The 15513-nt window shown below is 43.8% G+C and overlaps 1 protein-coding gene across 6 annotated transcripts in view; it reads left to right on the forward strand.

Annotated features, from left to right (window-relative positions):
• Nucleotides 1-11606, forward strand: part of CDKL3 (cyclin dependent kinase like 3) — a 98654-nt gene extending 87048 nt beyond the window's left edge. For all 6 annotated transcript variants that reach the window (XM_054694388.1, XM_054694389.1, XM_054694387.1 and 3 more), the window contains one exon: nucleotides 11007-11606. In XM_054694388.1, the coding sequence (XP_054550363.1) occupies nucleotides 11007-11222 (216 nt within the window). In that variant the 3' untranslated portion in view covers nucleotides 11223-11606. The remainder of the gene's footprint in view (nucleotides 1-11006) is intronic.
• The last annotated feature ends 3907 nt before the right edge of the window (nucleotides 11607-15513 follow it).

Below are 15513 nucleotides of genomic sequence, written 5' to 3' on the forward strand. Positions count from 1 at the left end.
TGTTTCCTCTTTTGTCAAAGTCTTCCTCAGGAGCCAAGTCATACCTGCCTTGCCTTAATTGAGTCCATTTATTCTTGATTAGTCATCTGATGACAGTAACTTCTTGATCATTATTAAGTAACTGGTTATTGAAAATTTTTTGAGCTTTAAATCTCTCAGAAGAAATATATCTTTAAGTCTAATGAAGAAATGCATACATTAACATAGCATACCTTAGACTTGGAATCAAGTAGTAGTAAAGGTAGGCAGGGTAGCCTGAGCATCCAAATCTAAATCTCAGAACTTGGCAGTGAGCAACATACATGAGCCAGCTCTGGTATCCTTCATTTTCTCCTCCAGCTTCATTGGGATATAATTGACATATATAACATTGTATAAGTTTAAGTTGCACAAAGTGTTGATTTGTCATACTTGTACCCTGCCAAATGATTCCCACCATAGCCTTAGCTCACACCTGCACAATGTCACATAATTACCATTTCTGGTTTGTGGTGAAAACATTTAAAATCTTCCCTTGGTTTCCATAATTCTTCATGATAGAAGAGCAGAAGCCAGGCTGATACAACAGGGGGCAATGCTGGCTCTGAATTCACAATGAACAGAAGCCGCTTCAGACCTCTTTGAAGGGAACATTGACAAGTCAAGTTAATAATGCCTAAGAAGTAGGGAGATCTAACCAAGAGATATTGTGGGAATATCCAAGTTCTAGGACTCTGAAGTGGATGACGTGATGATGGAGCCCTGAGAGAAGTGAGGACCCTCTGGATGGTGTGTCCTTTGTTGTGTGTGAGCCAGGCCAGGTCATTTGTAGTTTCCGGATCTTTTTGTTGTTGTTGTTGTTTTAATATGCTCTGTCACAATTCAACTCTACATTTTTTTAAAAAGATTATTTTATTTATGCATAGAACTGGGGTATAGGCCAGAGGTGCGGGGGTGAGAGGATTCACCAGAGACAGAGTGGGGAACAGAACAGGCAGACTGACTGAAATACACTGCCGAGGTGAGCAGCGGGCGAGACAGCAGAGATCTGTTGTGCCATGTGTGGTTTAGCACCCTGGTGGGGGATCAAACTCAGGCCACAACCGTGATAGTGGTGAGACTTAGCCCCTGTGCCACTATGGAGGCCCAGTTTCTGGATCTTCATTGTCATGTGGCTGGCATCTCCAGATTTAAATTTGTGTTTCTCTTTCTTCAAGCTTGCATTATGTTTTCTTTTATGTCACCGGCCCACTCAGTGCTCAGTATTTTCCAGACCCTGATATTTGTTACCACACACAACTGATGCTATGTTCCTGTGCATTGTTTCAAAGTCCATCTCCTGCTTATTACACACAGTAACAGTAATGACTTTGGTATTCAGTGTGGCTCACATCCTTGTGTCATTTACTGTTATTCAGGCTTATTATACGTTCTGACCTGTAGTTCTAAATCCACACATACACTCCAGAAATATGTATAGTAATTGATTTATTTTTTCTAGGATTGCCTTTCTTTCCCCAAATCTCCTGAAAATTCCATTGATTCCTGAAAAATCATAAATTAAGTCTTTGACTTCTTATGGAACTTCTCATGGAGACTGGCCTCATTTGATATCTAAGACAACATCAGCATGAAAATGAGGAACAACTTTATAACTTGAGTGTTTCATTTATGTCCACACACACAGTTATTTTAAGAGGATTTAGATGTACCTGAATGGCCCCTAAGAATCTGTGATGGATTTTAAAACTGACCAATTTTTTTTAAAAGATTTATTTTTATCTATACAAGAACTGGGGCACAGGCCAGATATATGAGAGGGTGAGAGGATTCACCAGAGACAGAGCGGGAAACATAACAGGCAGACTGAGGAAATACACTGCTGAGGGGAGCAGTGGGTGAGACAGGAGAAGTCTGCCACGCCATGAGGGTATCTCCATGGCCAGTGGGGATTGAACCAGCACTGCAGAGGCTGCGGACAGCTTCATAGCGCTGCGCTCAACCGCCTGCACCACCAGGAAGGCCCCAAACTGACCGGTTTAAATGAGTTGTCTCGGGTGGTTGAATCCTAGCCTGTTCAGGTGACCTTGAACAGGTTGAGTCAGGGCCAAATTTCCACCAATTGTGGCAAAGCCACCTAGAGCTGCTGCCCTTTGGCTATCAGGTCAGGCACTTTACCTGTGTCCTGTGATGACATTAGGGAGAAGATGTTTCTCTGCCACCTCTAAGACAAAGTGAGCCAGGGAATGCCTAGGCCCTTTGTCTTGGCCTCAGGCACACCCTTGTGTTGTCTGAGTGAGCTTGGGATTTGTTTGCAACCAACAGAATGCAGCAAAACTGACACTGTGATTTCCGAGGTTAGGTCATAAAAAGTAACACTGCATCCAGCTTGTTGACTAGAACACATGCACATGGAGCCCTGTGCTACCATGTAAGAAGCTTTAACTGTCTTGATTCTGCCACGCTGGGAGGAAGCCACACCAAATGGAAAGGCCACATGTAGGTGCCCTGGTCAACAGTTCTGGTTTCTGAGTCCTTCAGGCTCATACCAGACATGTGAGTAAACAGGTGTTGGATGCTTGTAGCTCCCATTTGTGAAGTCACCACTACACTTTGAATCTTCCCAGCTAAAGTTCCAGGCAGTTTGGATTTGAGAGAAGTCATGCCCACTGTGACCTTTCTGTATTCCTGACACTTAGCATCCACAGACACAAAAAGTTAGTGCTTGCTTTTATGTCACTAAGGTTGGATGGTTTGTTAAATAGCAATAGTAATTTAAAAAGACCCATTCTCCACACCACCACCAAAAAGGAGAACAATTTCAAAGGAGGGAGCTGTTATAAATTAAAACCTAAAAACTAAAAAAGTCAGAAGAGATTTATTAGCAAAAAAAGTGCCATCCTTTAATTCCTGCTTAGAATGCTCAGAGTAAACTGTAATAAACCACTAGAAGGACAGTTAGGAAAATAAGGGTAATTTGACGTCTGACTAGAAACTGGATGATGCTGGGAAATTTGTGTTCTTTTTTTTATGCCCCCCCACCCCAATTTGTGTTCATTTTTAAGATGTGATGTAGTAATTCTTGAAGAATCCTTATTTTTTAAAGATACATACAGGAGTATTTAAATATGGAAATATCTGTTATTTGCTTTAAACTTGCTTGAAAATGGAGATGAGAGGAGTGGGGTCTGGATCAGACAAGGTTGCTTCTGATATTAGTTGAAGCCAGGCAGTAGATACATGGAGCTCTATTATCATATTATTACCTCTACTTTTGTGCATATCTGAAACTTCTCATAGGGAAACGTAGGGGCACTTATCTGACCTTCTCTGACCCGTTATTCCAGACCATGGTTATGTGCTAACGAGTGTCAATGGTTTAAATAGGGTGCCCCTCTTATAACCATGCCTTCAATGCACTCGTGAAGGCTTCTTGAGGCCCAGGATCCTACAGCAGTGTGGGAATTTCAGACAGAAACAGATTAGCAGAGGAGAGCATATCCGTAGGCAGATGTTAAGTACTCCTCAAATCAGTAAAATCTGGGGTGGATAGAAATCCCATTTAAGACAGAGGTCTCTTCCCTGACAATATGTAATCCAGTGCTTGGTACACAGGAAGCCATCCATAGATCTGGCTGATTGATTTGATTAAGAAATCTGGGGCCTCCCCTGGTGGTGCAGGCAGTTGAGCGCGGTGGTGCTGTGAAGCTGTCTGCAGCCTCTGCAGCACCGGTTTGATCCCTGCCGGCCAGCGAGGGTCCCACATGGTGCGGCAGACCTCTCCTGTCTCGCTTGCTGCTCCCTTCAGCAGTGTATTTCGTCATTCTGCCTGTTCTGTTCCCCGCTCTGTCTCTGGTGAATCCTCTCACCCTCCCATACATCTGGCCTGTACCCCAGTTCCTGTGTGAATACATAAATAAATCTTTAAAAAAAAAATCTGTCCAGGGGCCTCCCTGGTGGTGCAAGGGGTTGAGACGCAGCCTGTGAAGCTGTCCGCAGCCTCTGCGGCACAAGTTCGATCCCCGGCTGGCCAGGGAGCACCCACATGGCGCAGCAGACCTCTCCTGACTCGCCCTCTGCTCCCCTCAGCAGTGTATTTCAGACAGTCTGCCTGTTCTGTTCCCCACTCTGTTTCTGGTTAGTTCTCTCACCCCCCATACCTCTGGCCTGTACCCCAGTTCTTGTATGCATAGATAAAATCAATCTTTAAAAAAAAAAAAAAAAAAGAAAATCTGTTCAGAATTAACTGATCAATTTATAGGTTAGGTAGTATTCAATTTTGAACATTGAAATATGTCAGCAGAAAGACAGGCGAATAGCTGCATGTTGTTAGGCAGATGACGGTTTTTACACAGTCCTTCTGTTTGCTTGTGAGCTCTCTCCCTTGAAGAAACACTATTAAGTATGCTGCAGCCTGCTGCTCTCTGCTTGGTTTTGGCTATGTCACTGAGCCTGAAATAGAAAGTACTTTTACTGCAGAGCAGGGAAAGAGGTTTAAATTTATCAATTCAAATAACAAAGGGTAGCATTATACTGACTTTTCTTGGGTGGGGGTGGGAGAGAGATAATGCCTGCTTCATCAAGAAGGAATGATCTGATACTGGCAGGGGTTGGGACCAGAAGACAAGTGTACATTGTGCTGAGTTGGGCTTGTTTCCCATCCTGGCCCCCCTCACTCCCGCCTTCCAACTAGGTCACCTCTTTTAGGACATGGGAAAGCAATTGAGCCACTGGGGAGTTAGTCCCAGAAATGTCACTGAAGTTATCAGACAGAACAATTCTCTGAGCCAAACCCTTCTCTCTTGACTTTTAGAGGCGTCAGTACCTTGCAACTGCAACAAAGTCAAACAACAGGGAGATAATATCTTTTCCTATCAAATGGTCACAATATTTAAATGATCCCTGGGGTTGCAAAGAGTTTGGGGAAAATGAGCATTTAACTGTGGGAAGGAGGTAGACTAATAACCACCTGGAGAATAACCTGACAAAATGGATCATGTTGTTCCAGAGTCGGAGTCCAGCCTCATGTATGTCTTGGTGGCGGGAGCGGGTGTAAGCTAGTTACCTAAACAAGCATTTGCAGATGTGCAACAATATCATCTTCACAGCAGCAGTGTGCACAAGAGCTTAATCCTAGAAAATATGCACTTGCCCATCAGTGAGATAGCAGATAATAGACCATGGTATTTTATGCATCGGATTATTATATACACCAGATAAAATGGACTGCAGTGAAATGCAATGATAGGGACAAATTTTAGCAAAGTGAAAAAAACAGTGCCGAAAGATTACATACAGCGTGCTATTCTTTTTATAAGGTAAGAACAATTTAAAAAATTACTCCTTAAGGATATATACAGTAAAATCACATTAGATGAACACAGGACTCAGGATGGTTCCCATGGGAGAGAGCACAAGGAGATGGGGTGGGAGCACACCTACAGTTTGATATTGGTGATTGTTGAGGTCCCAGCTTTTGTTTGGGGTTGTAGAATCACGTGTACTGATCACATATTAAAATTACTGAATTTGCTGCCTAAATTAACAAAATCAGGCCATTCAGTGCCAATTGTGAAAACATGTTTTGAAACAAGAATTATGGTTAATATAACTCTGTATATTTGACATTAAAAACAAAACAAAATAAAAAACTGGATAGATAGCCTCTAGTGCATTCATTCCACCTGTATTTATTTAATTAATTAATTTATTTTTTAAAGATTTATTTATTAATTATTTATTTATTTATACAAGCACTGGGTATAGTCAGAAGCGCGGGAGGGTGAGAGAATTCACCAGAGCCAGAGCAGGGAGCAGAGCAGGCAGAAGGACCGAAGTACACTGCTGAGGGGAGCAGCGGGCGGCAGGAGAGGTCTGCGCGCCATGTGGGACCCTCCTCCGGTGGCCAGGGAGCAGCCGGGGATCCAACTGGCATTGCAGAGGCTGCGGGCAGCTTTGCAAGCCAGCGCTCAACCGCTGCGCCACCGGGGAAGCCCTGTAAGTATTTATTTGAAGGAAATAGAGATGCCCACAAAAATTCATGAACAAGGACTTTTATCATGGCATTTATAAATATTAAAAGAGAAATTTAAGTATTAAACTGAGGGATTAATTATATAAATTAGGTTACACTGATATGTTAAAAACTAAGTAGTCATTTAAAAATATTTTCTAAGAGTAAGTATATGGGAAAATATTAATGATGTCAGTCGAATTAAACAAGACAGAACAGACACATATAGTATTAACCTGGTTTTATATATACCTGGACCCACATACAAACATACGCATTGAAATGATTATAGCACTCATCTCTGCTTGTGATTGTTTCTTCCTTAAACTTGTCAGTTGTGCATAATTTTCTAAAGTAATTGTTATTTTACAATCATAAATAATTTTATAAAAATAGATGTTAAGGGCCTCCCTGGTGGCGCAGGCAGTTCAGCACCACACTGTGAAGCTGTCCGCAGCCTCTCTAGAGCAGGTTCGATCCCAGCCGGCCGGCGAGAATCCCACATGGTGCAGCAGACCTCTCCTGTCGCGCCTGCTGCTCCCCTCAGCAGTGTATTTGAGTCAGTCTGCCTGTTCTGCTCCCCGCTCTATCTCTGGTGAATCCTCTCACCCTCCTGAGCATCTGGCCTGTACCCCAGTTCTTGTATAAATAAATAAATCTTTTTTTTAAAAAAAAGATGTTAATATGGGCCTCCCTGGTGGCACAAGGGGTTAAGCACAACACTGTGAAGCTATCTACTGCCTCTGCAACATGAGTTTGATCCCCGGCCGGCCAGGGAGCTACCCACATGGAGCAGTAGACCTCTCCTGTCGAGCTCGCTGCTCTCTTCAGTGGTGTTTTTCACTCAGTCTGCCTGTTCTGTTCCCCACTCTGTCTCTGGTGAATCCTCTCACCCCCTGTACCTCTGGCCTCTATCCCAGTTCTTGTATGCATAAATAAATAAATCTTTAAAAAAAAGATGTTAATAATATCTAATGTAATGTATGATTTCCATCTTATAGATGAAGATACTACAATGTAACTTGCATGAGGACACAGAGGTTATAAGAAGTGGTACCTTGAACTGAGCATCTAGGAGATTCCTCAAAGGGTGGGGCTGATGGTAGGGTCCTGGTCTTCCTGACACAAGGTTGGAGGCACCAGAGAGAATAAGGACCTGAGGGCAGTCCTGGGAACTGAATATCCTAAAATCCACAAAGGAAAAGGCATTGAGGGATGTCTGAGCCAGAGCTCACACCAGGCCCTGAAATCTGGGGAGTGCAGACATGGGGCAGCTAAGCCCAGCCCCTGGGGGTTTCTTTATTTTTTAAGATTTATTTATTCATTTATTTATTCATTTATTCATTTATTTATTCATGCCTATAAGAACTGGGGTGTAAGCCAGAGGGTTGCGGGGGAGGGTGAGAGGATTCCCCAGAGTGGGGAGCAGAACAGGCAGATCTGAAACACACTGCTGAGGTGAGCAGCATTGAGGCAGGAGAGGTCTGCTGTGCCATGTGGGTAGCTCTCTGGCATGGGATTGAACTCATTCTGCAGTGGCTGGCAATAGCTTAATAGTGCTGTATTTAAACCCTGAGCCACCAAGGAGGCCCCCCATGGGGGTTTCTGATGAACCCTTGTAGAAAAAAAAGATCCCAGTGACTGGAAAATTATTTGGAGAGTAGAGATATTCTACCCATGGCTCTGGCCAGCTCTTAACTCTCACCAGCCACTGGAGGATTGGTGTCCAAAACCTTCAGTGGAGAGGAGGAGGGTGCTCAGGAATGGGACAGAGCCAGGGACTAGCCACAGTCTCTTCTCATCACTCATGCTTTAAATATAAGCCCTGATGTGATCAGGGCGCCAGAGATAAAATGCCTTTCTCAAGCTAAGCAGGCAGGATCTGGTATCCAATTTGGACAAGATGGTGGAAAATAGACTCAGAGGGAAAAAATCCCTTGGCCTCAAGACCAGCACATGGGAGTTGAAGAATCTGACACCTTAACATAGTAGAATAAAAAAACCATGTAGGCATGGTTTCCTTTGTTTTCTTCTAAACATCCAGAATAGACATGATTTAAGAGGGGCTGATTTTAACAGTGAGTTTTCTTCTCAGCAAAAGAATTTTGAATTATCTTTCAAGATGTAGCTCAAGCATCATTTTCTGTAGACATACTTTCCAAGCTGCTCTAAGCTAGAAAGCCATCCCACTTATGCATGTGTTTGATAAATTTTGTGTTTACCTGGTGGATTATCTGTCTCCCCCTGTTGGAGCACCAAGCTCAGTGGACTGTGTTTTTTGCACCTTTGGGCTTTCCTTGCATTTCCTACAGCTATTTCCATTGCCTCGGCCATACGGATCCCTATGCCTGCCATGTGGTAAGTGCTAATTAAAATTTGCTGTTGGGCCTCCCCTGGTGGCTCAGCAGTTAAGCGGTGGGCTGTGAAGCTGCCGGCAGCCTCTGCAGCACCGGTTCGATCCCGGCCGCTGACGAGGGTCCCAGATGGCGCCACAGACCTCTCCTGCTGCGCCCACTGCTCCCCTCAGCAGTGTATTTCATCACTCTGCCTGTTCTGTTCCCTGCTCTGGCTCTGGTGAATTCTCTCACCCTCCCGCACTTCTGACTGTACCCAGTGCTTATATAAATAAATAAATATTAAAATAATAATAATAATAATAAATAAAATTCGCTGTTGGAACAGAGACCTATAAAGGTTTAGAGTACATCTTCTACAATTGCCAGAGCAAACCCCATTTGCGTCTCTAATACTTGAGAGAATGTGATGTAAACTAAGGACCTTTCCACAGAAAAAAATCACATGCAGAGGAAAATTCCCAATTGTATACCATTAAACATACACACAAACACATATATGCATACCCTATACTCATGAGGGCATGTAAAAGTAGGGAAAAATGAGTAAGATAGGTGGGTTATATCACTATCCCAGTTGTTACACTTACTGAACTAGTGCCAGATGTTACCGGGAAACTGGGATCTCTCTGTTATTTCTCCTAACTGCATATGACTCTCAGATCATCTCAATAACAACTTCAGTAAAAAAGAGAAAATTCCTGTACATTATCCTTTGGAAATTACTGGATCCTCATGAATCCTAAATGGAGGACTCCCCAATACAGTCTAATCTACATTGTGGAATGGGTAAACTGATGAGAATATGTTCCAAGTTGCAGAGTATTTGGTGGCACAAGTGGGGATGAGCCCAATTCTCTTTTCCTTACACTCCAACTGGTTCCTGAGAAGAGAATATGGATCCATTATGTTGTTTGCTTGACGAAAGCCAAGCAGGCCAGCCATGCTATTCCCCCATGTGAGAGGACATTGCTGAGTCTAGGCAGGGCAACTTGTTTCAGAAATGTCTAGTCTTCTCTCTTCTCACTACTCTGTCGGCTGTCTTTGTTCAGCCTGTGGGTTGGGAAGGTTGTTAATCCCAAAGAAGATGACCTGGAAGGTCACCAGCACACTTTTTGATTCTTAGTACTAGAAGAGGAGCAAAATCATGGCCTGTGGATTACCCGGGTCAGCAGGCTGTATAAATGGACCCATAGGAGAGAAAAAGTAGGAAAGAAAGAGGGTGCATCGGGACAAAAGAGCAGAAGAGCGTGGTACAGAGAGACGACTAGAGTAGTACCTGGGTGTATTTAGGAGGTGGACTGCGTGGGTTGGCTGGACTACAGGCTGTTCCCCAAGCCACACCCATCAAGGACACCGATTAGTACCCTAACCTTGGAGATTGCTAGACAATTAGAAGTGAAAGATTATCCAATGGCCAAGATCTCCTTTCATGAAAATAAATCACTTGTGATCTCCTGCTTACATGCTCTTTGGTAGTTAAGAGTTTGGGCGCTGAAGTCAGACTGTTGAAGTTTGAATCCCAGCTTTTCTGCTTACTAGCTATTTTACCTTAGTTTCATCATCTATAAAATGATGAAAGCCAATCAGGCCAGCCACGCTATTCCCCCATGTGAGAGGACATTGCTGAGTCTAGGCAGGGCAACTTGTTTCAGAAATGTCTAGTCTTAGTAATAGTACCTGCTAAGTCATGAAGAATCAATAATACATGTAAAGAACTTAGAAGAGTTCCTGATAAACAATAAGTGCTTAATAAATGCTGCCTATATAATTGTTACTACTTGAAAGAGGCTCATTTCCTCTTGCTTGTTGCTCCAAAGATGGAGACAAGTGATTATCATCCTTTCTCTAAGAACCAACTATTAACCTACAGGCACTAAATTAACCATCAGTTTTCTCTTTTCTGAACACACTTTTGTTTGTGGGCTGAACTCCATTACTACCCACCAGACTCAGAATTTAAATGTGTACATGGTAACAGAGGGCTTTCCCTACCTGGTGTTCCCTTTGTCAGCTTAGGGAACAAACACTGCTGTGAGGGGGCGAGGCTGTTTCCATCACACAGGAGTGGAGTATAGACCTATCTTCCTAGCTTTTTTTTTAAATGGAAGTCTTTATTTTTTTTAATATTTATTTATTTATTTATACAAGCACTGGGTACAGTCAGAAGCACGGGAGGGTGAGAGAATTCACCAGAGCCAGAGCGGGGAGCAGAACAGGCAGACTGACGAAGTACTCTGCTGAGGGGAGCAGCGGGCGCAGCAGGAGATTTCTACGCGCCATGTGGGACACTGGCCGGTGGCCAGGGATCGAAATGGCACTGCAGAGACTGTGGGCACCTTCGCAGCCAAGCGCTCAACTGCTGCGCCACCAGGGAGGCCCCTATCTTCCTAGCTTTGTAAATGAAATTCACAAAATTGCTTAGATGCCTCTACATGCAAATTCCACTGCTTTAGGGGAATCTGACATCTAAATCTTGCCTAGATCAGGCTAGAGCACTGATGAACCAGTTAATCTGGGGGTGGGGGGCGGAGAACAAATGTTAACAAATTTTCCCTGCAAAACCTCCCACCCCCCTGCATTATTTCTGGGACTCTTCAGAGAGCACCCCATATAAGCTCCCCAACAAATCCTCCACTGACACTCCTCTGTTCTGACAGGTGCCAGATCTCTGTGCTGTCCCACCAGGCTCTGGGGGGTCTCTGGATGGTGTTCTAGGTTCCTTCAATCAAAAGAGACTGAGATGTGTCAGAGCAGACTCTGCAGAGGGTGTGGGGCTTGAATTGGTCTTGAATGACAAGGTTCGTAGACATACAAGATGTTCTTCTGGAAGAAGGAACAGGCTGAGCAAAGAGGTGAAAGTGGGAATGGAATGATGACTACAGCATTGATCTGAGTGAGTAAGGGAGCCAGGTGAGCTGAGGGGAAGAGCTTTTAGTGAGAGGGAAGGCAGGAGAATAGGCTATATTGAAATTTCTGGGTAAAGGCCATTGGAGAGTTCAGACTTCTTTTCAAAACCAAGTGGGGCCCCTTGAGTAATACTCCAGGGCATAGCGTAATATTTAGAACTATTGGCTACATGTTCTCTGAGCCTGTGATTTCCCTAAAAGGTGCCTTGTCATGTTTACTCAGATATTCTGAAGATTTTTTTCACAATTTTATTGTGTCTTCATATTGTGCTTTCACAGAGGAATCAAATAAAAAGAAGAAAGCAAAAAATTGTCTCACTTATGAGAAGTAAACTATAATACCTCACTGTGTATCTTTCTAAAGTCTCTTATAAACTTATATTTATATTGTATATTTAATAAAATTAGGATTATATCATACTGTTTTATAATGTACTTCTTTCCCTTATTAATATATTGTGAATAATTTCCTGTCAATAAATATAGTTCTATGTAAGATTTTTAATTGCTGCAAAATTGGTGACAATATTCTTAAGTTTTACCCAACCTTCTGGAGTAATGAACTTTGCCTTCCATTTCAGAGACTTTTTTTTTCTCCCTTGTAACAGAGAAAAATATTTCCTCTGTAACTGAGAATGGTATCTGGTATCTGGATGTCATGGGCATTACCGGGGGACATGATCCTTTTTTTTCTTTAGCCAAACTGCAATAGCTGGGAGAAAGGACCATATATCTATAGCAAAGCTCCTGTGGCCAAAATTTTGTGGCCACTTCAATGAAATTCTAATTCTAGGTAAAAGGGCAATCTAAATACAATTTTTCTGAAAACCACAAAGGAGAGGAATGGGGATAGACACTAGTGAGTTGCAAGCACTACTGTATATCTTGAGTGCAGAAATCTTCTGGTAGTTGGGCAGGCTCACAGTGGGCCAGAACATGGCAGAACAGAACAGGCAGAGCTCCTAAGATTTTGAGTGTGCAAGTCTTTATTTTGGGATTTCTGGGGTATGGGAGATATCTGTGCAAAGAGATGCCATCAGATATGGCACCCTTTTCAAGTACAGGATTCTGAACCAACAGGAGTGTAAGACTAACAAATTGCATTAATTTTTGGATTTAATCTTGACTGACCTCCTGCATGTTTGCTTGATAGCAACGGAAGAGAGGGGGTGTTCTTTTTGTTTCATCTCTCTCGTTTCTTCCTCATTCCCACTTGATCCAAAGGCTTTGTGTCTATATGATGTTTCTGATGCTCAAAGATCATTATGTACTTCATAGCAAGTATTGAGGGACCCTACCTAGCATTAGAGAGTGTTTAGAATGAAAGAGCATGTAGAAATAATATCTAATACTTATTGGACATTTATTACAGGCTGTTTGATATTTAATGTATAATTTCATTTAATTCTCAGAAGAACACAATTATTTGACCATTAAAATTACCCCCAGTTTACAGATGAGAAAACTGAGACATAAGAATTAGGTAATCTGCCAAGCTTCACATACCTTGGCAGTTGCAGAACCAGAATTCAAACCCAGGTCCATTTGACTCCAGAGTCATTTAATACCTTCACTGCTCTACTTTCTGTCTCAGTAAATTTAAGAGATCAGGGAACTGGAAGGAATGACAACAAAGAAACCTAACTTAAGGCCTAGAGAATTTCTGACAAATATGATACACCTCATTCCTTCTCTGAGTTTAATGTCAATTTTTTTTTTATCTTGGCTAAGAGTGCCTATTATAAAGCTATTTGCTCAAGGTTATCTTCCTCCTACCCCACCCCCATCATCAGATGATTTTTATTTATAGCTATGTTTAAACATCATAGGGAACTCTCAGACTCACTCTATACTGAATTTGCCATCTAAGCAAAGATTCCTTCTCAAAACATATCTGCTTTGTTCTCTCTGGTTTTTGCTAGGAAATTAAGAGGACACTTCTTTTTGGTTTGCTTTTAACTTTCTGTTCCAAGTATTCTGCAGCTCTAGAATTGAGACAGGTCCAATAACTCAAGACCATATTAATCAAACTGATTTTTTTAAGATTCAATTATTTTGAATTCTATGAGTAAAAAAAAAATTCTGGATTTCTTCTAAAGGAAAAGACACTGATTTAGTTCTGCTTTGTTTATAATCATGTATGCTTTACTTCACTGCATGGATGCTAATAAGAGCTTCCTAGAATTCATTCCTTAAGAAGTTAAGTCATGGCATCTAATTATTTGGCAGGATGTTTTAAGTACACATAATTATATCTTGCCTCCATTTTGTGGTGGTGTAGCCAAGTAATCTGCATCAAGAGAAAATAAATTATACCTATATTAATACTACTAACAAGGAGTTCACAGCACTTTGGAAAAGCCCAGTCATTATAATAGTAGCACATTTCCAGTGCTTTTTAATCTACCAAACTAACACCTCCCCCCTGCTTTTGTGGGTAAGAGAACTCAGAGAAATGGAAATTATATTTACCCTGTCCCATGTTTCAATCTTTGGAAGGTGAGTTGTACCGGAGTGGGTGAGACCTTGCAGTTGGGAGTATGAAATTCTAAATCCTGATCACTACACGGGCATGTACGTTTTCTTTCAGAGTGCCTATCTCCTCCTTGCCCCAGCAGACAGGTGCAGTTCTCACATAGGTGCAGGACCTGATGAATAAGCTAAGACACAGCAGATGGACTTGGTTTTATAATCACGGGCACCAACTGATGATTTCATTCCATATGATCTGAACTCTTATTCCTCTAATATTTGGGGATGCTTACTGCAAAACATGGTCAGAATTTGGGCTAAAAGAGCTTTTTCTCAGAGTAAATGATAAGTCTCTCCTTAAGTAGATTCGAGGTATTTTCTTTGGGGCACGCTAGTGGGAGGTACTAAGGGAAAGCAGAATTGCTGTCTGCCTCGCCCAGCAGGTTATCTTGGATGGAGCATTTTCAGTCTGACCAGAGCATCTCTGAGCTCTTAGCTGCGTCAAGGTGGACAACTATTGGATGGTAGGAGCCCAGAAGACAGGAACCAGATTCAGCTTTTGCTTTGTGGTTAAGTGTCCTTTGGAAGTCTTTCTCTTTCGGGAACCGTGGACGACATCATCTTTCTTCTGCCTATCCCCATACCACCTTAAGCCAGTGCTGCTGGAGGAAGACTACCAGGACAGTCTATTTGGATGACTCCCCCCCACCCCTCACCTTAGATTGGGGGTATGGCACCTAGCTAACGCTCTACAGAGTGGGGACAATGGAATGAGAAAACATTTCACAAACCCCAAAGAGATTAACACAGCCACACCGAGGTCCGCTCCTAGGAATCGGATCTTTAAAGTGCAGCTCACGGCTGCTTCTAACACGACCAGTTGGCATCAGGCCGGATGCGTCTGTCTTATTATGGCCTTTTCCTCTAGAAAGTAGGCCAGTGCGCACAGGAATTGGGAGTTTCTCATTCTCAGGGGAAATCGGACTCCGAGAAGGCTCACACCTGGGGATGAAGGCAGCAAAGGGCGAGGGCGGGTGGAAAACTGGAGTGGTCCGAAGCCCAGAGAAAATCCCAAGGGTCAACCCTAAGCCATCGCGCCCAACGAGACACCGAAACCCGGGGAAAGGTGTGTGCCGGGGAGTCAGGTGCACTACGCCGCACTCCCCCGGCAGGTACACCCTCCTCCGCCCACGAGTGACCTAATTACAAGGTGCGGGGCACGCCCAGAGGCAGAGAGGCCGCTCCAATCAGGCTACGACTCGCGCCAGTCTCTGACCCCAAACATTCGGGAATCCCACGCAATTCCAGCGCTGTTGCAGCACGGTGGAGTCATGGGGTACCAATTCCCTTTTCCTTGATGTGGCTGCAGTCCCTGCCCGGCAAAGGGCCTAGGCGTCACCACCTGAGGAGCAGAGTCTGGCAGCTCAGTGCCCCCACCCTTGCCACCCCGACCGCGCCGGAGCCGCAGAGGATTTAGAGCTGCGGGATGAGTCGGGTTCATGGCTGCGAGGCCCGCTTTTACTCCCACTGGGTCTTTCCCTCCCCCCTCCCCGACCCCTCCCTCCTGGAAGACCACGCCCTAAAAGCGAAGGTGCCTGTTACAAGTCGGCGACTTTGCGCCTGCGCCTGCGCCTGCGCTTTGGCCTCGAGTTCCGCCCCTCTCGGGGCCGACGGCTCGCCGTGGTGGACTCCGCAGCTGCGCAGCTCGAGTGCCAGCGCTTCCACCCCTCCGCACCCCGCCGCCTCCTGACGCCGGGCGTGACGTCACCACGCCGGCGGCCGCCAT

This window comes from Talpa occidentalis, unplaced genomic scaffold (assembly GCF_014898055.3).
Source record: "Talpa occidentalis isolate TD23 unplaced genomic scaffold, MPIMG_talOcc4v2.1 talOcc4.13, whole genome shotgun sequence".
NCBI lineage: Eukaryota > Metazoa > Chordata > Mammalia > Eulipotyphla > Talpidae > Talpa > Talpa occidentalis.